The sequence below is a fragment of the Alnus glutinosa genome, chromosome 1 (assembly GCF_958979055.1).
Source record: "Alnus glutinosa chromosome 1, dhAlnGlut1.1, whole genome shotgun sequence".
Lineage (NCBI taxonomy): Eukaryota > Viridiplantae > Streptophyta > Magnoliopsida > Fagales > Betulaceae > Alnus > Alnus glutinosa.
Window position 1 is genome coordinate 12581324 of NC_084886.1, and position 24869 is coordinate 12606192.

The window sequence follows — 24869 nt, forward strand, 5'->3', positions numbered from 1 at the left end:
GCTTTAGTACCGTCACTAGAATCATTTATATCTGGTCTCACCTAAATACCTAATAATGAACTAATATGAGATTTAAATATTTGGTCTCACCTAAATACCTAATAATGAACTAATATGAGATTTAACGTTCATGGCCGTCTTTATAATCCGTTCACTGTTCGTGGGTTTTTCAAAAACATTCCTAAGGGTATGCTTATATAAATTTCAGCTATCTTTGAATAAGTATGCGCAACCCTCCAAAAGCCAAAGCAATTCAAACGGCACCTATTTAACTAAACTTGCTATTATACCAATCTCTTTAATGTTTTCCATCAGTGGCACCATAGAGCTCGACGAAGGAATGAGATAAAGCTTGTTAGGTGATCACTTCTTCCAATACCTTTTCATTTTCAGTGATCCTATGACAAGGAAAAAAAGTAGTAGAATCTCATAAATATGCACCAAGCTAGCATGAATGATTCAGAATGATACCAAGAGAGCAATCTCATATTCATCTACAAGCTGTTTTGGAAATAATTTTAGATGGTGCACAAAGTTTTTATTGAAATAAAATAATATCAATATGAAAATTAACAATTAAATAAATAATTGTTAAACAAATAATTGATTGAAAAATTATTGTTGATACTAGACCATATTGATCCGAAATAATAATAATAATAAAATAAATACTGTACAAGAGATTAAAATTAAATTAAGGAAAGATCTCACAATACTATAGAATCACGCAAGAGCGTTGTCCTTAAAGGTTGATTCGTGCCTCCTGGAGTGTATAACTCGGTGTGATCGGATCTCTTGACACGCAACCTCCCAGGATTAGACTATAGCGTCTATCTTCGTTAAGGACAAACTTCCAAAAACGAATATCAAATAGAACAACCCTTTGATCAAAGTAGATGAGGGACTTAAGAAGTTTAACTTTGTAAGTTCTCAAACCTTAATATTTTGTTTGTTTTTTCCGGTCATATGGTAAGGAACTGAAGAAGAAAACTGAAAACGTGAACAGGGTTACGGCCTAGGGGGAAAACTGAAAATTTGAACTGAAGTATGAAGAAGAAGTGAAGAGGACGTCACGATTAGATTTTAGAAGAGGACTCTCCGTCTCTCACACTGTCTGGAAGAAGAGTCTGGAGAACTAAAGAAGATAATACAATAAAAAATAAGATAACTTTTGGAAGAAGTGTCTAGACTCAAGAGAAGAGAGTACAATATAAAATAGGATAAAAAATTTACACTGACAGACTATTGACTCATTGACTTATAAGGAGAAAAGACTCAAATTTTGTACAAATTTGGTGAACCATGAGAACTTTTTTTTTTTTTTTAATTTTTATTTTATAGATATGAACCGTGAGAACTGAAGCCTAAAGAAGAAGTGAAGACAAATTTAAAATTTTGTATAAATTTTGTGTCATTTGTGTGAAATTTGTGATGTTGATAAATTATAATAATGTTTAAAATGATTTTGAAATTTGAGAAAGTTTTAACCATTAAAAAAAAAAGTGCGAAAGTGAAATCATTGTCAATTTGTTATATTGTGATTTGTGAGTGAGCATTTTCAGCCATGAATATTGTCAAAACTAGGCTTCGCAACAAAATTGAAGATGAGTTTTTTACGGATTCTTTAATGGTGTACATCGAAAGAGATGTTGCTGCAACAATTAGCATAGATTCAATCATAGATGATTTTCGGGATTCAAAAAAATGACAGGTTCCATTTTGATAGATGTTTTGACTTAAATTTGATGTATTATGAAACACTTATTTTTGTATAATTTCTTTTCTTTTTTTTTTGGTCAAAAGTATCTTGGCCCCTGCTCAAAATACTTCATGGCTCCGTCCTTGATAACCATGATTTATAAACTTTACAAGTCAGGAAATTCTGCCAATGTGTGACTTTTTGATATGCTCCTTCACGGGTGGCATTTTAAGTCATACCAAAGACCAATGAGTGCATTTATGAATCTGTCTTTGATAAGAGAAATGATACTCGTACACAATTGTTACAACAATTCTACAACAGCTTACGTGGAAAGTAAGCTTTTCATCCTTTTTTTTTTTTTTTTTTAATATCACAGTAAGAGTCAAAACCGGTTGGGGGGAAATGAAAATTTTCATTTCCCCCCAACCGTGAACGCACCCCCCCTCTCTCTCTCTGAATTCTCTCCGTACAGTCCCTGTCCCCAGCCCCTCCGTCCGTCGGAAACCGCCGCCCCCAGCCCCTCTCTCTCTCCCGCTCGCTCCGGACCGCCGCCCGCAGCCCCTCTCTCTCTCTCCCGCCGGATCTGCCTGCTCCGTCCGTCGGAAACAGACGTCCCCAACCCCTCCGTCATTCGGAAACCGCCGCCCCCAGCCCCTCTCTCTCTCCCGCTCGCTCCGGGCCGCCGCCCTCAGCTTCTTTCTCTCTCCCGCTCGCTCCGTACCGCCACCCGCAGCCCCTTTCTCTCTCCCGCCGGACCTGCCTGCTCCATCCGTCGGAAACAGCCGCCCCCAGCCCTTCTCTCTCTGTGGCCGGATCTGCCTGCTCCGTCCGTCAGAAACCGCCGCCCGCAGCCCCTCTCTCTCTCTCTGGCCGGATCTGCCTGCTCCATCCGTTGGAAACCGCCGCCCGCAGGCTCTCTCTCTCCAGCTCGCTCCGGACCGCCGCCCGCAGCCCCTCTCTCTCTCTCTGGCCGGATCTGCCTGCTCCTTCCGTCGGAAACTGCTGCCCGCAGCCCGTCTCTCTCTCCCGCTCGCTCCGGTGCCGGTCGTCCCTGTCCCTCCGGTAACTCTGTTTCTCTCTCTGAAATTATTGGATGGTGTTGGTATTTTGCTCAATATGCTCTAATTTGCTTACCAAAAGAAAAACTTAGGACAGACGTTAGTTCAATCTGATGTCAGCAAATCAGACTCGTAATTAGCTGATGTCATTGGAGTGTTGAACCTAGAAGGGAGTTAAATCTTTCTTATGAGCTTGTAGTTTTTAGCTCTCTACTTCTAATAAATTTGTTAGATATCCTTTGCCGTTACCTGCTCTTGATTTGCAGTATGGTCTGGCTACATTGTGAGCTTCTTTATTTAGATTATAAAATAATTGTTTCATCAGGTTTTTTGTGTGTTCTACCGTTGGCATACAGGCTGTATCTGATGATGAAGCTGAAAGGTATGAGAGGGCGTTTATTCTCCAGCTACTAGGTTCTGACGGCTCTAGTAGTGGCAAAGAGGTACTACTTTCTCAGTTTAGCCCTTTGATTTGTATAGTTGAATGGTCTTGTGAATCGGTTGTTCTGTGTAAGACTTGCTAATCAGGATATGTGGTTTATGAAGTTTAACAAACTTTTGGACATTTTGACATGTGAGCAAATTATGCAAATGAATATTCACTCATTGCTATGTATGTCGCCCTTACCTATTCGATGTTTGGGCTTCTTGTGGGGTAATTTAGCTCCTACTTATGAATTCTGGATTTCCCCAGCTATGTTGCATGAACATTGGTATGTTTTCACATGTCAATACTTGGAAATAGATCTGGTTGAGTCTTGGGATTGCTGAAGAATGCTTAACAGATGTGCCTGTTTAGCTTAGCATGTTCATCATGGTACTGAAATGACATGCCTGTGGTATAAAGAGGTAAGAAAATTAGCATATTGAAACAGCTGCCTTTGGTTATAATTATCTTTATCGGTCTGATGCACTTGTTAGGTATGTGTCCCATTTGTACACGGCATGGGACATCATACATTTAAAAATCTTGGTTCTTGGATATGGCCTGTTAAACTTGCATGTTTTAGATATTTTAACCCCAAAGAACTGAGTTGGATGCATCTAGGTTTTTGTTAGTATATGGTGTTTGATTTTTGTAGTAAATTATGCTATAAAGAGTTGTGCTCATATTTGATTTAGGCCACTTTTCACATGTTCTGGTACTTAGTTTTTACTCTATTTAGACCTTTTGAATTGTAAGATGATCAAGTCCCTGATTACGATTTTCTGAAGTGGGTCTCTTTATTACAGTTTCTTAAATAGTCTGAAATTGCAGAGTATGTCTTCGTGTATTGATTTACTCTGTTTTATTTTGTTGTGCTGTTACACTTACTGACATTACAAGATTTGTTATGGGTTCTCTTTGAATGGACTAGGATTTGAAGACAACCAAAATTGGAGCAAGCTTAGGCTGGAAAACCTTGCATCTAGAACATTAGCAAAGGTATGTCTGTTAGCCTCTTGCAAAATCATGTTGTAATGTGCTTATATTGCCATGGCATTATTCCAGATAGGCCTCCTTTGCATGCAAGATCCTCTGCTAATACATGCCATTCAATATGATAGTTGATTTATTAGATAATTGCTTGACATGCTTAACCTATTAAAGAATATTCTTCCCTAAAAAAAAAATTAGTCAGTATTCCTATTGGTGAATGACCCAACTTTAGGAGTTAAGGACCAAAGTTATTTCAATTGTCAGATTGTTCATGAAGATGAAGACTTTTGATAATTGTTCTGTTTATATTACTTCTTTGTATTTATGTTTTACATAAGAAGAATGGCTGTCTATTTTTCTATTGTTTGCTGTTCTCTATTGCTTGGCCAGGTTGGTATGGCATGAATTCTCTGTTTTTGAAAAAATTGAATAGGCAAAGTTCTTTGGTCCATGCTTTACATGTGGGTTTGTTTGCTTTAAAATAAATATGAGGATCTCGGCATTGAAAAAAGGGCAAGAGTAGTTTACCCGATTGGCATGATTATTATTATTATTATTATTTGATTTTTTTTGTGTAGGCCCGAAAAAATGTCAGTAAATAGTGATGCGTCAATACCCCATCCATTATGTTACTGTGGAGTGCATGCACGTTTAAGGTACTCATGGACTAGTGACAACCCCGGAAGAAAGTGGTACGGTTGTATAAAGTATAAGGTAATTTTAAAATTAAGGGTTAAATACCATATTGGTACCTGAGTTTTACGTGATTTTAAATTTAGTACCTCAGTTTTGTTTTGTATCATAGATGGTACCTGAATTAAGGGTAAAAACCCATTTGGTACCTCTGTTAGATTTTCCGTCTGAATTTTAACATCTCCCCACGTGTTAACCGCTGAGGTTGACACGTGGAACTAAATAAAAAAAAATTAAAAATTAAAAATTGAAATCTTAAAAAAATGATTAAAAATAATAAAATTTTAAAAAAGAAAATTAAAAAAAGAAAAAAGAAGAGGGGTGGCTGAGCCACCCCCTTGGCTGGTCTGGCCAGTCTGGGGTGGCCCAACCACCCCCCTTGGGGTGGCTCGGCCACCCCATGGTAGAAAAAAAGAAAAAAAAAAATATTATGGGTTTTGGCCCTTGGGGGTGGCCGAACCACCCCCTAGGGCCATGGGGGTGGATCGGCCACCCCCAGTCCGGCCGGTATGGGGGTGGCCGAACCACCCCCATGGCCCTAGGGGGTGGTTCGGCCACCCCCAAGGGCCAAAACCCATAAAAAAAAAAAAAATTGAGGGTTTGCCCTTGGGGGTGGCCGAACCACCCTCTAGGGCCACGGGGGTGGTTCGGCCACCCCCATACAGGCCGGCCTGGGGTGGCCGAACCACCCCAGTGGCCCTAGGGGGTGGTTCGGCCACCCCCAAGAGCCAAAACCCATCCAAAAAGAAATTGAGGGTTTGCCCTTGGGGTGGCCGAACCACCCCCATGGGCCACGGGGGTGGTTCGGCCACCCCAGGCCGGCCTGTATGGGGGTGGCCGAACCACCCCCGTGGCCCTAGAGGGTGGTTCGGCCACCCACAGTCCGGCCGGTCTGGGGGTGGCCGAACCACCCCCTAGGGCCAAAACCCTTCAAAAAAAAATTTTTTTTTTTTTTTTTTTTTTTTTTCAACTGTGGGGTGGCCGAACCACCCCATAGGGGGTGGTTCGGCCACCCTAGACCGGCCAGACCGGCCAAGGGGGTGGCTCAGCCACCCCTCTTCTTTTTTCTTTTTTTAATTTTCTTTTTTGAAATTTTATTATTTTTTATCATTTTTTAAAGATTTCAATTTTTTATTTTTAATTTTTTTTATGTAGTGGCACGTGTCAACCTCAGCGGTTGACACGTGGCGAGACGTTAAAATTCGGACGGAAAATCTAACAGAAGTACCAAATGGGTTTTTACCCTTAATTCAGGTACCACCTATGATACAAAACAAAACTGAGGTACTAAATTTAAAATCACGTAAAACTCAGGTACCAATAGGGTATTTAACCCTAAAATTAATTATTTGTGCTTTATGTTTTCCTTAGTAATTTATGACATTTACTATTATGTTTTAACGCAGAAAGCTGGGGATTGTGATTTTTTTATGTGGGCTGATAACCGAATGACTTCTTATGAGAAGAGATTGGAGGAACATATGAGAGACATAGAGGAAGGGAGACGGGCTGATATTAAGAAAATTGAGAAGATGACAATGGCCAATATTGACAGACTTGAGAAACTAATTGAAACAAGACACAACGAACAATATGAGAGACTTCGGTTGGAGTTGGGTCTTAATAGAAAGATGTTTTGGGCAGCAGTAGTTGTAATCATTTTGGGCATTGTAATTTATTTTAGTAGTTATAGCAGTTCTAAAGTTAGCTACTTAATGTTAGAATGAAGGATGAAAACATTATTAGGTTAAAAATTGTCATTGTCAGATATTTTATGTTCTTATTAGTTTCAGAATAGAAGTGGTTAGGCAGAAGTGGTTGAATGAAACCTTACTTTTGCCACTTGGATTTCCCCCATATATAATGATTGACAGGTCTATTTAAATGCTATTTAACATCTCTTTTCTATAGTAGTAGATATGTAAGTGCATTAGCAACTTTAAATCTGAAGGAGGAGATCGAAGAAAATGATCAAATGGCAGTGCTATGTTCGGGTTTTTGTCGTCATTTGACATTGGTCTTTGTTGGGTAGTCAAGAAAGTTTTCCATTTCCTCTTTCTTAGCCACCAAACAAGAATTATTTCCACCAAAAAACAACTAAGGATGATGATTTCAACCAAAGACAAAAGTGCTTGGATGGTGATTTCACTAATTTCCACATTTCTATCCACCCTTTGTAGCAGACAAAGACAACTCCTCCAATATCAAGAATTGACCTCAGAGAATCATATCTTTGCAAATGGAATCTAATTTTAATGAGTATTTGGCTGTCCATTTGAATTTAATCTACTACTTTAAAGGTTTCGTTTCCGTCAATGAAGGATGCCAACTAAAGAACTACTGTGAGTCATACATAGACAAACAACAATAACACCACCACCCACAACAATTAACATATCATCATGAGAATAGAAGATAATTAAAGAAACGCACAAAACTGAGCTCCGAGTCTCATCGTGAGAATTGGCACTAGATTGAAAGCTCTATTTTCATTCATACAAGCAAAGGCTCATCAGTTAAAGACAACCATAAAGTGACAAAAGTGGGTCACATAAATTCATATAAAAGCTTCTCTACAACAAACCCTCCCCAATTAGACTTGCTCCTCTGCAATTTAGAAGCTGGATTCTATCATAGGAACTGACCCACCAGCTGCCACGCTGCAATCATTTTTGAAAAACAATAAATACAACAAGCAATAGCTATTCAACAAATAATAATCTTGCAACGACAATGACTAATCTTGAAGCAAGTTTCTATTCTATTCTACTCACCCTGAATAGGGTCTCAAGCTTGTTTTTCACAAGATAGTACTCTTGTTTTACTTGTTGCAGACATCTCAGGCACTTGCAATCCAACATCCTCTTTGATACAAAAATATTTTTGTCTTCCAAATTTCAGATTCAATTGCTGATAAAGAAAAAGAAAAAGGTAAGAGTATAATAACTCACCCTTCAGCGTTCTGTTCCTCACAGAAGTTGCGGAAAGCAACACAGGCATTTTTGACTCTCTGAGCACCCACGCTGTTAACCAGAAAACACATTTGTTTCTCAAGTAAAAGAAGATTAAAAAAAAAAGTTCTACATGACTGATAGAGTACTCTTTTGTTTTTATTTACATACTAAATCAAATTTTCTTAAGAATTTGAGTGTGTAAAAGTGAGGTTCAAACAGAGTTGGAGAAACATTAAAAGAGCATAATTACTTGGGTAGAAACCAAAGATTCTAACGCAGACAAGGGAGTTGTCTTTTGTTTTTGTTTTATTTTTCGTTTTCATCCTTCATTTTTTTTTTCTCATAAAAACAAAAGGAAAAACAAAGCTAGTGGTGGATAAAATAACTGAAATTTATGTGTACCTGGCGCTGCTACCCTTGAACTGGTGAACATGAGCATCAATCTTTTTGAAATGAACGCTTTGCTGATCTCTGTAGAAAGAAAAAGGAAAAGGAAAACCCCAAGAACAAAGAAATAACTTTTATGCTCAACTCAAAAGTATCCAAAACCAAACCATCTCAGAAAAAAGGAAATCCAAGAGGATTATATGAGTGAGAGAGAGAGAGAGAGAGAGAGAGAGAGAGAGAGAGAGAGAGAGAGAGAGAGAGCTTGGATCCTCACAGAGCTCTGGTGATATCATTGAGAAGCTTCTCAGAATCTTTAAAGAAAGAGTACACAAAAAATGCCTGACTTCTATGTGGCCATCATATACAAACATTAAAGGACTTTCAACTGATAAGCTGTTTATGCAGTAATTTAAAAAAGTCAGGATCAATGGATTACAGTCTGACTTGGATAACAAGTTTGACTTTAGAAGAGTTAAAATCAAAACAAGCTAAAAACTTATGATCATTATGTGCGATACTGAAATATACACATATCCAAATTACCTTTTGAAATATTGGATAGTTAGCTTTGTATCTTGTGCATGGAAATGCTAAGATCTCAAAACCTGCAATCACCCAAGACAATCCTCAACTACAAACAAACAAATTTAAATAAAAACTAATATAAATGATCTAGTTGCGGTGCACAGAAGGCAATATTATGAACACAAACCTTTGTCCATGTATCTGTTGTAAAGCTCAATCAACTGGGTGTAGTTCGTATCTGAAAACCCACCGTTTATTCAAAATCAACCAACCAAAATGTAAAGAAAAAATAAATAAATAACATAAAAAAGAAAATAGCATACACCGTCCAAAATTCACCTACATCTCTTTAGCTAGTACACAACATATATGAACATCATATAAGAACCAAAAAAAAAAAAAAAATTACTATAAAATAAAATAGAGTCGTCAATCTTTTCCAATACATCCAGGAGTCCATTAGCTCCATTACAGCTCCGACACAAATACCATTAACTATCATATTGGCCTCAAGGTGGAAGTAAACCATTCATCAGAAGACGTATAGTTGACCGCATAGCATCAGTAATTGTCGGCAGGACACTTATATGGTTGAGTGCGGCATAGACTTGATTGAAGATGGGCCGCACATGCATTTCAATTGCCGGATCAGTTGGAATTATGGAATTAAAAACGTCTGTCACCCAAGCAATTATTTCGGCTGGGTTGGTATTGAAACAATAGGGTAAAAGCCAGAACAACTGGAGTAATACTTCTTGACTCAAAGGCAGAGGATCCATAGTCAAGACCCACCGTATATCAACCTGAAAATCAACGTTAATATTCAGACATCTAAAATGGATGCATTTTAATAACACAATACTATCAATTGATTTACCTGGGAGCATAGCCAATTCACAATTGACACATCACGCATTTGTAAGGCTGTACTGAAAGCCTCTTGGTATTTGTGTTGGCTTATCAATGTAGATAACAAATTTATGGGGTCCATTGACAAATTCACCTAATACACACATGATTCGTTTCCCTTATTGTACGCATATGAATGAATGCCAACACAGAATTTGAAAAACACAAATTATACCTGAGAAAGAATAGAATGATGGTGACTACTGAACGTGTGAGCAACTGTCGATGACGAAGCGACAGAATCCTGCAAAAACAGACACTGAATAAGTACGTGAAATATCAAATAATTGTCAAAAACCAATTAATAAATAAAGAGATGTTGGCTAATCACCTGAGTACTATGATCGTGAGCTGCAGAAGGCATAGAAGGCAATGGAGATTGACTAGTGTTGTCTTGATTTTCCGTTGATTTGGAGGCCTACAATTAAAAAATGGTTTATGCAATGTGGAGAAGTACACATGTTTTTTAAGTAAGTAAAATGTGGACAGAAGTAATAAAAAAATTAAATAATAAATAATAAATTCACTAACTTGATTTTTTCGTTTCTTCGTTTTATCATTGTTGTTTCTTGGTGGCTTGCTCGATACTTTGGATTTCTTCACCACTGTTTCTATAACAGACACCTTTCTCTTTGTTCGTGGTCTCCCTTTACAGTCAATCTTCACAGGACTAAACACCTTTTTGCAGCTAGAAGATGCGACAGTAGCTGGAATGCCAAAAGATTGATTTTCGCAACGCCACAACTCTTTTAATTGATCAATTTTTTCCATTAGTTCCATGCAACGTTTCTCTGTGTTTACTGACGTGAGCGACAATAATTCTTCCAAATTGTTTCTCACTTTGTCATGTATTTGGGCATGTGGATTATCACTAATGGCATCATAACTACTCGTAACCTTCGAGTACTCTCGCTTAATATCTTTCATCCATCTGTCAAGAACATATCTTTGTGGCAAAGTTGTCACTTTCTTTGTCCGTAACACGGAAAGTGAATGCCTACATAGGATGCCTTTTACTTCAAACAATGCACATGTGCACTTCACTTCGAGTTCATTTTCATTGAAGTAAACAAGAAATGTCTTTTCTATTAAGTGATCTCCAACGGCAACATATTCAACAACTTCGATGGTAGAAATCGCACCTTCACTTTTGAGAAGAGCGTTATTACAAGACATCATTTTCACAAACTGCTCATGTACTTCTTTGAACTTCGCATTTGTGTAAACAACTTGAAACTGTTTCTCTAATTGCAAGGCGCTTATACATAAGATTGTGCGATTGAAAGAATCGAAATCAGCACGTGCCTCACTCTCGACCATTCTCCTTAAAGCGTTATCATATTCATCAACAAATTCTTTCAATGTGGTTCGTGAGTGTACGTAACCATCAAAAAATGCGTTCATACTTTCACTTCGCTGTGTAGTACTCATTCCCGCCCAAAACGTATCTTTCATGTATGCCGGCACCCAAAATGTCTGATCCATATATAACTCATTCAACCATGCATTATCATGAAGATTATACTTCTCCAGAAAATCTTTCCAATTTTCCTCATATTCTTCACATGTTTGAGAGTCATACAAACATTTATTTATGGCACCCTTAATGCCATCAAAATTAGCATGTGATCCAAACTTTTCAGGCAATTTTTTTAAAATGTGCCACATACAATATCTATGACGACTTTCAGGAAAAGCAATAGCGATTGCATTTTTCATAGCTCTATCCTGGTCTGTCATAATTGCTTTAGGGGCTTGGCCATTCATGCACTCCAACCAACATTTAAACAACCACACAAATGTGTCTGTATCCTCTCTTGAAATTAGTCCTGCCCCCAAAAGTATAGATTGACCATGATGATTCACTCCTACAAAAGGAGCAAATGGCATGTCATATTTATTGGTCAAATACGTTGTGTCAAACGTAATAACATCTCCAAAGAAATCATACGCTGCCCTACTCCGTGCATCAGCCCAAAAAACATTTCGTAACCTACAATCATCGTCCACATCTATTACGTAGTAGAAGCCACTATTCTGCTTTTGCATTCTTCTGAAGTAATCACAAAGTGCTTGAGCACCACCTTTACCAAGATTGAGTTCTCTTGCCTTGTTAATATAATTCCGACAATCTCTCTCTCCAAAGGAAAGATTCTCAAACCCCCCACTTTCAACAACTAATGAATTGAAATTTTTACACAAACGTATTCTTGCTCTGTCATTTAGCTCAAGTCTTCTTTTCGCAGCGTCACTAATTTTCTTATTGCTTCTAAAAAATCTCACCTTGCTCGGGCTTAACGAATGATTATGCATCAACTCAACTTTACTCAAAAACCACGTTCCATCATCACATAAATTTGCACAAATCCTGGCACCACACCCTGTTTTATTTGAAACTGGAATTGGCTTCGCACAATCACTTGTTTTAGGTCGCTCTGCACCTCCACGAGTACATATAAGCATTACGTAACCTTTTCTACCCTTCTTTTTTCTCGAACTTCTCTGCGCTATACCAAACCCAGCTGACTTAGCATACTTCCTATAATAAGAACAGACTTCGTCTAATGAACTAAATGTCATTGATTCTTTCGGTTCTTCAACTTTCTCATCATCCTTTAACACCACAGGTAGTACCACATTTTCTTCCTCATCATTCAACTCTTCATCTGAAATAAATGTCATTAAATCCTTCGACTTCTCAAATTTTTCACCCATATCTATCCAAAAAAAGTATACAAAATGTGTTTATAAAAAAGCCTAGAATAATAATAAAGAAAAAACAAAACAAAACTATAACTCAAACAAAAGTAAAAAAACTAACCATTTTGACGATCATCTTGATGGGTTAGATCATCGTCAAATTCACCCTCATTATCCAATCGTGAACTTGAAGAGTCCATTTAGAAAAGTGCTATATTAAAAAGTAATATAAGTTAATTGAATGAAAAAACTAAACTACATAAAAGCTAAGCTCATAACCTTAAAAGCATGTAATTTGACAATATTATACAAATTAAACTACATAAAGGCAGTCATAGCACTAGCTTTTTAATGCCTTCATTTTTCCTCATGGAAGTCTGACAATAAAAAACCATAGAAATCGCGAGTATGTTTTCCTCATTGTACAAAAGATGGGGCACTTTTCACTAGACATATAATGACATTGAACAACTGATACAACAATTGTTCATAAAAAAAAAATAAATAAATAAATAAAAATTGTTTAGGATCTACTCAAACTTAAATAGACAAGGATCCAGGCAAAGTCACATATGATACCTAAACCAACCAGACTTGCGAGATAAGTACATTCAGATTTACTAAAAAAAAAAGATAGAAAACTAACTCAAGAACCAAACTGATCAAGCATATACACATGCGAATGAATGCTAAATGAATTTTTAACCAACATCAATTAATTAAAAAGAATTTTTTTTTTAAAAAAAAAAAAAAAAAAACACAAAGAAATAATGTTATTTACAGATTATAGGTTCCAAGAGAGAACACCCATCAAGGTACTAGTGGACAAAGGGCGGGCTTTGGATGAGCCGTAGTAGACTCGAACATCTTGGGTTCGATTCCATACTAGGAGTTCTCCTGGATTACTTGATACATGGTTCTGAGGGGTTGGGTTGTGTGTCTGAGGTTTACTCTCCAGAGGTGGGTCTGAAGGGCCCTACCTTGGTGAAGTTCCATGTCCTCAAAAAAGAGAACAAAGCAAATATCTCCCTTGACAGAGTATGTATCTGGATATTTTAGCAAAAAGAAGCTCAAGACAAATCCTCCAAAACAAACTAAAAATGAAAATCAAATCCTTACTTACCCAAATAATCAGCAGATTGAACTAACGTATGTCCTAAGTTTTTCTTTTGGTAAGCAAATCAGAGCATATTGAGCAAAATACCAACACCATTCAATAATTTCAGAGAGAAAAACAGAGTTACCGGAGGGACAGGGACGACCGGCACCGGAGCGAGTGGTAGAGAGAGAGGGGCTGCGGGCGGCGGTCCGGGGCGAGCGGGAGAGAGAGAGGTGCTGCTAGCGGCGGTCCGGAGCGAGCGGGAGAGAGAGAGGGGCTGGGGGCGGCGGTTTCCGACGGACGGAGCAGGCAAATCAGGCGGGAGAGAGAGAGAGGGGCTGCGGGCGGCGGTCCGGAGCGAGCGGGAGAGAGAGAGGGGCTGGGGGCGGCAGTTTCCGACGGATGGAGGGGCTGGGGACGGGGACTGTACGGAGAGAATTCAGAGAGAGAGAGGGGGGGTGCGTTCACAGTTGGGGGGAAATGAAATTTTTCATTTCCCCCTAACCAGTTTTGACTCTTACTGTGATATTAAAAAAAAAAAAAGAAAAAGGATGAAAAGCTTACTTTCCACGTAAGCTGTTGTAGAATTGTTGTAACAATTGTGTACGAGTATCATTTCTCCTTTGATAATGCATGTGGAATGAATTTCACATACATAAATCTTATACCAAATATTAATGTGTGTACCCATAACGTGGATACAAATATCATTAGCACCACACCAAAATCCGTATTTGGGGCTCTCTCTCCATAAATCTGTGAAGGAAGTGATCGAGAGCAGATAAGAGAAGATTTTCTTCGATTATCTGGTAAGAATAAACGCACCGTTTTATACTACTGAAAAGACAAAAACACCTGAATAAGTCTTAAACCCTTTACAATCCAGAAAGGGTAAAACGGTAGTTATCGCCTCTTTGTATATAACTATAACTTCGACATGGAGCAGGGTTTCTTCTCGAGCTTTTAACGCCCCCGTCGATCGCGCCTGTATCTCTCACGGCTTCGCCTGAGAACCAACCCACTGGCCATCGTATTTGGCTCTCATTAAAGCCTCTTCACCAAGAGGTAATGTTCTCAATTGCTTTATTTTTTTTTCTGAAAATAATTGGTTTTTGAGAAATTTTTGGGGGTTTTGGATTGTAACTTTTGAATTTATCTGTTGTAAACTTTGAACCAAACATGACTTTAAGTTCTCGTAAAAAATGGCTATCTTTCACAAAGAGTCAAAACGCTTTGTTGCTTAATCATATGTTGGATTTTTGTATGGTGTTTTTTTTTTTCTTTGGAATTTTGTGAATTATGAGACTGGTTGGTTATGGCAAAGAAATTAGGATTACTTTGCAAGAAGAAGAAAAGATGTTGCTTTGATAGGTTTAGCACGAAAATGAGAAACTGAGCGTACACACAAGTTACTTGTGTGCAAATGTTGTTTGGGCTACTGTTTGTGAATTTGATAGTAGGATATAAATCATTTTTTTTTTTTTAAAAAAAAAAAAAAAAAAAAAAAAAAAAAAAAAGAAGAAGAAGAAGAAGAAGAAGAAGAAACATTCAAACTGTAATTATGTTTAAAAAATTGCAATTATGTGAAATTGGGCAGCTTTTTTTTTTTTTTTTGTGTGTTAGATACTGGAATGGCATATGTGAGTGACTTACTGGAAGACTGTTTTGGTAAGGTTATTGGAGAAGAGATATGTTTGAATTTGCAAATTGATAAAACCCGGCGGGCGAATTTTACATCTCCAAGGGTGTGATTACAAAATGATGATCTTTGGAGGACATTCGAATTCGAGAACTGGAAAGAAAATAGACAAAGTTTTAGTTTTTTTTTTTCCTTTCAATGAAATTGATTAAGTGGGAAATATGATGACGTGTGTTTATTCCCAAAAGCTTAAGTATTTTGAAGGGATAAAAATTTGCTGCAAGAAGAGCATCCTTTTTGTGGTTTAGCCCCTTTAACTGAACGAGGTCAATAAGCTTGTTACCTCCCTTCGTTTCCCTTTTAAAATGGTTATTAGAGGAAGGAAATGTATGCAATTTCTTTTTATTTTTTGGTAATCCGATTTACTTGCCCTCAAGTTCCCAGTTTTAAATGGATTGTAAACCGGAAAATTCAGAAATCTATGTAAATTTTGATATTATGCAATAATGGACAATCTCTCTCTTATTCATTCTTGCATCATTTCAATCACTGTGCAGATGAAGAAAAAGAAGCAAAATCCTGTAACTGATTCCAAACCTGATGCTGATTTGAAGTCTATCATTCATCAGCATTCTCTGTTCTTTGACAAGTTAGTTGAGTTAATCCCTGCAAAGTTCTATTTACCCAATGATGATAAGGATAGGCCATGGTTTCAGGGCCTCAGCAAGGCCAAAAAAGCTTCGGCAAAGAAGGAATCAAGGGAGAACATTAAGAAGGCTCGAAGAGATCGTTTGGATCCAGAAAAGTCTTCCACAACAACCCTTGATTTATTAAAGCAAAGCTTGGAGAAGGAAAAATTGAATGAAAGCGGCGATGAGGAAATTGAGATTAAACCTATGCTGTCTGGCCTTGAAGGTAATGATCGGCAGGTGACGTTAGAGGAACTTCGGCTACGGCTGCATCAAAAAATCGAACAGTCCCGAGCAATTCGGAATCCTGAAGTTTCAAACAGAGCAAAGAAGAGGAGTGGGATAGACAGCAAGAAAGGAATTCAGCAGAAGAAGCGCAAGAGAGAGTTTGTTTCTGAAGAAAAGAAACCAGCAACTAGTAGTTCTGCAGATAAAGTGGAGAAGGATATAGTAGAAGCTTCAAAGGGACTCGCATTTGGTCATGTCAAACTTGGGAATGAGGAAGAGCATGGAAAGAAGAAAAAGGCAAAACTTTCAAAGTTTAAGGAGCTTGAAAGGGCAAAGAAGTTGGAAGAAGCGAAGAAAGATCCTGGGAAAGGTGAGATTATCTCGAAGAAGCATTCGTGGAAAGCAGCAACAAATAGAGCAGCCGGGATGAAGGTTCATGATGATCCCAGCCTGTTGAAAAGGAGCATACAAAAGGAGAAGAAGAGGCATCAGAAGAATGCTGAGAAATGGAAGGAGAGGCTGCAGACCACAGTGAAGATGAAAGCAGAGAAACAGCAAAAGAGATCAGAAAATATATCACATAGGATTCAAGACAAGAAAATGCGGAGAATTGCAAAAAGAGAGAAAAAGCTAATGCGTCCAGGATTTGAAGGTAGAAAGGAAGGTTTTATTAATGAAGGTGCCTCCTCCTAAACTTTGTATGAGTTTCTGCCTCTTTTCTTGCCTTTTCGCCTTTGCTTTTAAATGAGTTGGCATAAATTCATGGAAATTTTTACTTTGGAGGGATTCTGCTGTATAGATCCCCCACCCTACCCCTTCCTTTCCCCTCTTCGCCTCTTTAACAAAGTAGATGAATGTTTTTGAAGAATTGAGTTTCAATTGATAGCTGCAAATGTTTATCGTTGAAGTTTTTTTAGCCTAAAGGAAGTCAACGCCTGAAAGTTGACACAAATTTAAAGTGTATTGGGTTCGTGGGGCTGGCATCACTATATCAAAGAAATTATGGTAAATCTGCATATATATATATATATATATATAGTTTAATTTTGTTGGCTTATCTTAGAAGTATTATTAAGAGATAAAAGGAACAACAGCGCTGACAGTTAGTTCTCCATACTCTTCTTAGGGAAAATTAAGAAAGAAAAAAGGCTATGAAGTGCTCTGGATCCATCTGAAGATTGTTTCCAAGTGGTAGAAACGCACCTCATGGATTGATCTCACGAGTGGTAGTACTGCAGTTTTTCACTTCGGTGCTAATAACTTCTTTTCTTTTCTTTTCTAAGCACACTTCGGTGCTAATAACTTGTTATTTCAATTGGTTATCTGAAGGCGTTTTTGGTGTTGCAGTCCCTGTAGTTATGCCATGTTGGTCTGTTTCTGCAGTTAACCTCGTACTGAAAAGTCTTTTTCTTCTTTTTTTTATTGACGGGATGATATAGTAAAGTTAGTAGGAAGAGGATTTTATGCCTCTGATTTTCTAAAGCTGGCTAAGTAGTTCCTTCTAGGTAATATCATATCAAGCAACTCTTTTGTCAATGGTGCTGCACGAAAGATACTTAGGGATGCAATCAGTCGACAGACCTAATTGTTGTATTCGTTCCTTTTCCGCTTTCGGATAGAATGTGTCCGGATAAAGTTGGACCGGGATCCCAATTCCCTGTGGGCAGAAAATTTCAGGAGATCTAGTCTTATAAATGCACCCACAGTTGTGAAAAGAGATTTCAATTTCATTCCCATCCCGAAGATTCGGCTTGTTAACAACTACAAACAGAACGTACAAATACAAACGACACTACCAAGTGGATCTTTGTCACTATCAAGGGAGAGATCTAACTGAGGATATAAATCAGTGGAAAAAAAATGTCAGTCGAACTGGCAGTAGCGGCATAATGTGCAATGTTGTGAACGTGTCAATTTGCGCTCCTGTCAATCTTGGTAGCTAAGTGTCAAAAGAGTTGAGGAGACCAAGAATGTCATAAATAATTGGTGCAATTTTCCGATTGGTGGTGAAATGTGGTTTTTGTAAGCTAATAAGAATGACTGATAAGGAATCTCCCCCAAGAAGGAGGTGCCAACAATGTAGCGCTTTGGGCTGACTTATCAGCAACCAGGGCCTCTCCCTCTCCTTTAGTAGGGTCACAAGAAGGATCCAATGTGACAAGGCAAAGAGGATGGGACACATCAGTGTTGGTAGCAATGACACCAAAAGCAGAGAAAGTGATGCGAATGATTGCGTCAAAATTTGAGGGTGGGGGAGTCGAGATGTGATTTTTGGTGTGAGGTATTTTCAGGCTTTGAGGTGGGCTTTATCCACGTATACAAATGTGTATAGCGATTTTAGGATATATGAATACAGTTAACAACCTCTTTCGCATACCCTTTATAGTGTATATATATAAATTCACCAAAATGTCATTATTTTAGATTTGGTATAGATTATGTTTACATTGGTTTGATTGGCCTTATGAAATTAATATATTTTCAAAAAATTAAAGCAATCGACCTAAATTATTTTCAAAATCATTTTAAAAAAAGCTATAATAAAAACCCAAATAAGGCAAAAAGACTAAAATATGCCCAATACCTAATGGACAGAAATTTCCTACGAACCGGTTCGTAAGAAATTTTTTACAGCCCACATATAAAAGTAACATGTGTCCCTTAAGCATGTGAGAATCACATGTTTTTTATTAATGCTATTAAAAATGCATGTGAGAAGCACATGTTATTAAAAAAACATGTGATTCTCACATGCTTAAAGGACACATGTCACTTTTATTTAAATGAAACGTGTCACTTTCATTTGTAAAAAAATTTCTATATAACCGATTTGTAGAAAATTTATGCCCATACCTAATAATATCCTAATTGGATGCCGTTAATAAAAACATAATGATTGGAATATCCAAAGATATGATGTAGCTGCAGCCGCATTTTACATATGATGAAAATATCTAAAGTAATATCTGTAGCTGCAGCCACATTTTACGGATGATGAAAATATCTAAAAGTAAAAGTAATATCTGTAACTACAGTCGCATTTTTACATTTTACGGATGATAATTGCCATGTACACCTCTACTAGCTAGAGAGGGGACGTGAGAAAGAGGTGATCATATATCTCAGTGGAAGTCACAAAGAGGACATGAACGACTCGTCCTCAAGATTGAGGAATGGGGCTAGAGTAGATCTTAGAACGGAGGCATTCCAAATGATTTTCCACATGAAAAGTTTAAGCCTTTGGTGAACTTAAAGCTTCAAAAAAAAATTCCAATCATTTGTTGTGAGTGGAGATTTCGTGTTGTAGGGTATGGATGAGGTTGTAGGCTTAAAAAACTGAGAAATTGATACGTAGTGGGAAGAGGAAGACCCTTCTATTAAGGCTTCATGTCTTAAAAAACCATATAGATCATAGTAGCTTGCTTTGCCCAAAGGGTTTTGAGCCCGGGAGAATTCTAAAATTTAGAAAGTTGTACTAGTAATCATTCATGTAGATTTTGGTAGACAAGGTTACAGATTTTATGGTTGTTCCTTTAACATCAGGCGCATCGCTTTATGTCTATATATATAGAAATCCAAAACAACATTTCATCGAAAAAAAAAAAAATAGAAATGCACAACATAACAAACGACTTAATTTAGATAGGACAAATTCATCACATAATATGTACATGATGGTAAAAGAAACCCATCTACTTCTACATTATTAAACGACCCTAGAACCAGCAGTTGCAGTAGCACCACCCTTGTGCACCGGTTCACCGCCGGTTGTTGGGCCCCTGGCATAATCTCCGTCGCGGTGACCGGGGCCGTATTTGCTGCTGATTATCCCGGCATGAAGCAACAAAACGTACAACAATTGGGTGAATGTCAGAATAATTATGAATGCCTCCACTACCTTCAGCCTCCATCCTCTGTGCCCTCCTACGTGTATCTCCTTGCACGCCAACCTGCAAGGTTTTGTTTTAAAACAAGCAAGCATTTGGGTGATCAGTTCATATTAGCAATTGTGGACACAACGAAGACGCGCGCGCACGTGAAAAATTTACCCAAAAGCTAGCACAGTCACGGCCCATGCCACTACTGCTGTCGATCCTGCTGCGGCTAGGCTCTCGTTCCTCCAAGATCTGATATGGTAGCCTCCCAGGAACTTTGATACTACTCCAATAACACCAGCCAATAAGGCGAACAACAAGAAGAACATTGTCGCCCCATTGCCCCCAAAACCTGTACATTTTTTGTCACCAAAATATCAAACGGACTGAGCACCCCAAAGTAGTGCGTGTGTTGTGTTTGTGTGTGTGTGTCAAAGAGAGAGAGACAGAGACAGAGAGAGAGAGCTTACTAGGATGGTTGGTCTGGCCATTGATAAACCTGTTAAGACACCAGCTAGCAAAACCCACCACGAGAAGGTACATGAGCAAGTTTATAAACAGCAGAGGAGCTGCTATGGTCCTTCCCACCGCCATCTTTCTTCCTCCTCGGAGCTCTCCGAATAACCCTCAACACCAAACAAAGCGTCTCTCTCTCTCTTAGCTAAAAGAAATCACACCCACTTCTTACAAAGTTCGTCCCTTGAAATTTTTCTGCTCTATGGTTTGGTGGCAAAGGTTTATATGCAAGAGAAGAGGTAACAAGTCTGGGACACGTGTAAGCCAAACCAGGTTTGCATGTGTGCTTTTGGTTACAGGTGGGGGGACACTTGTCAAGTTTGATCTTATCTAATGCCAGGAAGTCTTGGCTAACTCTTGGATTCCCAGATGTTGAATCCAACGGTGCATTATCCACAGAATGTCTCTAGAACGTACACCTCTCACCTCCATGGTCCACCACCCCCTTTGGCCCCACTGAACAGGCGGCGCAAATCTTGTGTGTCTGCTTGTGATGAACGTCTTTATGATCTTTTAATGATTTGCCCTTGGATTCTCTTCTCTTCTCTTCTCTTCTCTTCATTTCTTTCAAATCATGATTCATGGGAAACTATGGTTGGTTTATAGATATATATGATGTTGATAGGAATTCTGTGTTCGCTTAGGGGAAAAAAAAAAAAAGAAGAATAAATAAGTTAGAGATAGGTTTTCTACATAGTTAATAACACTGTGCAGAAGGTTTTGTCTAGAGCTCTTTTTGTGGAATGGTCCTTGCCGTTCAGTGGGCCATTGTAGACGATGTGGGCGCTTTAAGTTTTATCCTTGAAATGATTATGTCTATGGAACCTACACAAGTTTAATATAAAATAAGGGAAATAAAATTTGAAAGATTTGACTCGTTTAATTAAATAAATCAAATTAAAATTTATTTATATAATTTTATATTTATGTCCCAACATAATTTGAGCAAGTGACATTTAGGGTTGAAATTTTTTTACTCGATTAGCAAACTCGACACGAATTTAACAAGTTAAGATTTATGGATCTGACCCGACTGTTTATTTAAATAAATCGAATTAATGTTAAACTATATAATCCTATAGTTATGTCTCGACACGCAAATACAAAGTGTCACCTCTATTCATATATGAAGAAAATATGCATTCCCTACCCATATATCGTTACTCTTCTTTAACAGAATCTTGGAAAAAAAAAATTGAGAATTGTTCTTCAATCTTTTGTCCAAAAATAAATTATTTTTAATAAAAACATAGTTGTCAAACGGTCACGTAATATATATTCGTTCATAAGGAATTTATTATTTGTTCGAGCCACCAAGAATAAAGTTTTGTTGAAAATCCTCCAATCCATTCTACTAAATTAACATCTTTCTTTAAATTATACGATTGTTGCATGCATTTTTAAAATGAATGTGATTTATTAATTTTATTAAAAACTTAAAATTTCTTCATAGCAAAATTTCTTTTCTTTTTTTGGGTTGCTAAATTTTTAATACATAAGTGTTACGACTAACATGTCCACCAAATCCTTTCGAGGCTTGTGGCCCTTCTTTCGCCTCTCGGTTACGTCATTCTTGGTGCGCCTTGCCGAATCACATTAATTGGCAACCATTTTTCTTGGTTTTTGTGTTAATAATATATAGGGCCGCATCATTTATTTGATGCATTCCTTTTGAATTTTTGTTTACCTACTCTGATAAAATTAATTCGGGATTTTTTGTTGGGTTGTCCAACCCTATGTTTTTCTTTGTTGAAGTAGTTATAAAATAAATAACAAAAAAAATGTCCACCAATTTGTTGATTCATTGTTTCTGTGAATGCTAGTGCAATTTATAATAGCCTTCTTAGCATCACTCTCATTTTTTGTTGGGATTTGATTATTCCACTACACTATCATAAAAACTGCACAACAACCTCTCACATGAAGGTGAGCTCCAGTGTGTGGAACTCACCCTCATGTGAGGGGTTGTTGTACAGTTGTATTGGTGTTGTAAATCTAATATTTTTCTTTTTTGTTTGTCCCCCTCATTTTCCGGACAAAATATATAATAAGAAGTTGGGTAAAAGCGTCATTTAAGGCATTGGTGGCCATGCCCAACCCATGGGCTTGTCCGTACATTGGGCTTGGGTTCATGGTGCTTGTAAAGGGTGGACGTTGGCTCGGATCAGATCCGGCTCATGTCTTTTTTTCTTTTTCTTTTTTTGAGGAAAGATTCGGCTCATGTCAATCTTAAACATGAAGACAAAAGCAACACTCAAACTATATTCTTTCTTTTTTTTTTTCAGAATTTTTTTTTTTTTTATAAAAAAAAAAAAAGAAAGAATAAAAGAAGAAGAAGAAGAATAAAACTATATTCTATTTTATACAACACTCGATGATCCTCTCCCAAAAAAAAAAGATTATTGCTCTTTATAGAGGAATGGAGGATAATCCGGCCAATAAAAAGAGAATCTTCTTACCTCTTTTTTTTATTTTATTTTTTATAAACAAAAGATAAAGAATGCTACTTTTCTTTACTTTTGAATAAAATAATGTCTTTTATAGCCGTCCCTAATTTACTTTGAATAAAGTAAAATCTATTATTTTTGGAAGCTAGTAAAGGCCCTAGAGGGTTCGTTTGATAAAACTTTTGAAACATACTTTTTTTTAAAAAAAAAATATTTTGATATGACATAAAGATAAAAATAATTTTAAATATTTTATTAATATTTTATATTTGAAATTGTTTGTAAATACTTTTATTATTATTTTCTTTGCTAAAAAGCAAAAGGTTTATCCAGAAGAAATTGATTTAGGTGCTAAAAAAAAAATTAAAAAAAAAAATTATAACATATCTCCAATCGTTTTTCATGAAAAAGAGAGTATGAAATTAGATTTAAAAAATATAGAAAATGTGTTATATCTTATCTTGAGAAATATTACATATTACCACTGTATATTTTTATTTTGTCCTTCCAAAATTAATGTAGCTTTTAAAATTATTATTAAATTTATCTCATCCTTCCATCTAATTTATAAGATCATAACATTTGATATCATCTAGCGAAGATAAATAGGTAAGGCTTTTTGATTGTCTTCGGTATAACATAGTGCTTTTATTTGATTACACCATTTTTTTTTTTTATTTGATTGTATTCGATATAACTATATTTTGTATTTTTTTCTTTTATTTATTTTGCCCCTTCCCTTTTTCCTTGTAATTCATTAGAAAAAAAAAATGTGAAAAAGTATTATTCAAGTTTGAGGTTGTTCTTTGAGTTCAACTTGACATAAACATAAACTTGTTAAGCTCACGACAACTTGATGAGCCAACAACTTTTTTTATAATAATATAAAGCACATGTCACAAAAGGGTATGCCACCCACTATTGGTGCAGGCGTACGTATCAACAATGACGGACCCTCGGCCTCCGCATCCGCATGAACATCGCATGGTCGGCCCTCAGTCCAAGTAAAAACAAAAAATAATCGCATTCCTCAATCAAAGCAACGTCTAATTAACCAAAACGGGCTCTCTTGCCGACACACTCTATCTTCTAACGAGTAATGATTCACTACTACTTAAATAAATAATTTTTTACTATCTTACTTATGTGACAAGGTGGTCTCTCACCTTAATTTATTTTTAAAAAATAAATTAATTCAAAAAATAGTGGGGGACCACCTTGCCACATAGGCAAGGTGGTGAAAAGTTGTATCTTTATGTGGCAGTGAATCATTATTCTTTTCCAACCATCTTTCTGACAAAAACTCATGGCAATTATTTCCCCAAATGTTCTCCATCCTCCCCATGGCATATGTGTAGTAGTTCAGGAATGGAGTCAGACATTTTTTAAGTGAAAAAGGACAAATAAAATTTTTATTAAAATAGGGGACAAAATATGAATAAAAAATACATTATATTTGAAGATTAAATTAATATATAAAAAATAATAATAATAATGCATTCAATATCAACAAGAAAATAAACAACATAAAATACATAAAATAATTGTTCTTATTAAATTTTAATTCTCAACTCAAACACCTATTAAAATGAAATCCAACGTTCTTTTAGATTTTGAAAATTATCTATGATTGTATATGTCAAATTCTCCAATTGGTTATTTAGCCTTCTAATAACCAATTTGTTTGCAAATCATCTACGATTTAATGGTGCCTACTTTCCTTTTCTCATCTTTTCACTTGGTATTGTAGCTTAATCCACGCCAATAGTAATTCATCCACTTTTGGCTATTTCAGCTATTGGGTTTACTCATTCGGCTCCCATTTTTTTTAAGAAAAAATTATAAAGAACTTCACTTATAACTCATGATCTTTCATTACTTTTAAAATAAGGTATCCAAACTTTAAAAAGTGTTAACTTTGGGTATCCATCTTTCAATTTTTTTCAATTTCAACCCTCCGTTATAATTTTCCGTTAAATCCAATCAAAATTTTCAAAATACCTCCGTGTTTTGTTTTTAAATAAAATT

At 36.8% G+C, this 24869-nt stretch overlaps 3 protein-coding genes and 2 long non-coding RNA genes across 7 annotated transcripts; 2 read left to right on the top strand and 3 right to left on the bottom strand.

Annotated features, from left to right (window-relative positions):
* The first annotated feature begins 4101 nt into the window (after positions 1–4101).
* On the top strand, positions 4102–6534 carry LOC133874792 (uncharacterized). Its single transcript, XR_009901385.1, has 3 exons — positions 4102–4186; positions 4759–4894; positions 6280–6534. It is a non-coding gene; the product is annotated as an uncharacterized LOC133874792 (long non-coding RNA).
* A 1235-nt stretch (positions 6535–7769) lies between these two features.
* LOC133859366 (uncharacterized) lies at positions 7770–8536 on the bottom strand. The gene is made up of 3 exons (XR_009898743.1): positions 8489–8536; positions 8230–8298; positions 7770–7896 (listed from the first exon to the last, which is right to left on the bottom strand). It is a non-coding gene; the product is annotated as an uncharacterized LOC133859366 (long non-coding RNA).
* Positions 8537–8595: 59 nt separating this feature from the next.
* LOC133871231 (protein FAR1-RELATED SEQUENCE 5-like) lies at positions 8596–12548 on the bottom strand. Its single transcript, XM_062308670.1, has 10 exons — positions 12470–12548; positions 11319–12365; positions 10180–11186; positions 9980–10066; positions 9824–9892; positions 9617–9742; positions 9266–9542; positions 8927–8977; positions 8758–8819; positions 8596–8607 (listed from the first exon to the last, which is right to left on the bottom strand). Exons 1-10 carry the CDS (start codon positions 12546–12548, stop codon positions 8596–8598), a joined length of 2817 nt encoding a protein of 938 aa, XP_062164654.1.
* A 1734-nt stretch (positions 12549–14282) lies between these two features.
* Positions 14283–17446, top strand: LOC133873149 (ribosomal RNA-processing protein 14-C-like). 3 transcript variants are annotated; one of them, XR_009901112.1, is made up of 4 exons: positions 14284–14512; positions 15644–16682; positions 16912–17008; positions 17130–17446. XR_009901112.1 is itself a non-coding variant. In XM_062310882.1 (3 exons), exons 2-3 carry the CDS (start codon positions 15644–15646, stop codon positions 17156–17158), a joined length of 1068 nt encoding a protein of 355 aa, XP_062166866.1. In that variant the 5' UTR covers positions 14283–14512; the 3' UTR covers positions 17159–17446. The 3 variants fall into 3 exon arrangements, 2 of the variants coding, with proteins under 2 accessions (XP_062166866.1, XP_062166874.1); XM_062310882.1 differs by lacking the exon at positions 16912–17008 and having other exon boundaries at positions 14283–14512; XM_062310890.1 differs by lacking the exons at positions 16912–17008; positions 17130–17446 and having other exon boundaries at positions 14288–14512; positions 15644–16910.
* A 2170-nt stretch (positions 17447–19616) lies between these two features.
* On the bottom strand, positions 19617–20602 carry LOC133873167 (membrane protein PM19L). Its single transcript, XM_062310903.1, has 3 exons — positions 20349–20602; positions 20053–20230; positions 19617–19953 (listed from the first exon to the last, which is right to left on the bottom strand). Exons 1-3 carry the CDS (start codon positions 20470–20472, stop codon positions 19710–19712), a joined length of 546 nt encoding a protein of 181 aa, XP_062166887.1. The 5' UTR covers positions 20473–20602; the 3' UTR covers positions 19617–19709.
* Between the last annotated feature and the right edge of the window lie 4267 nt (positions 20603–24869).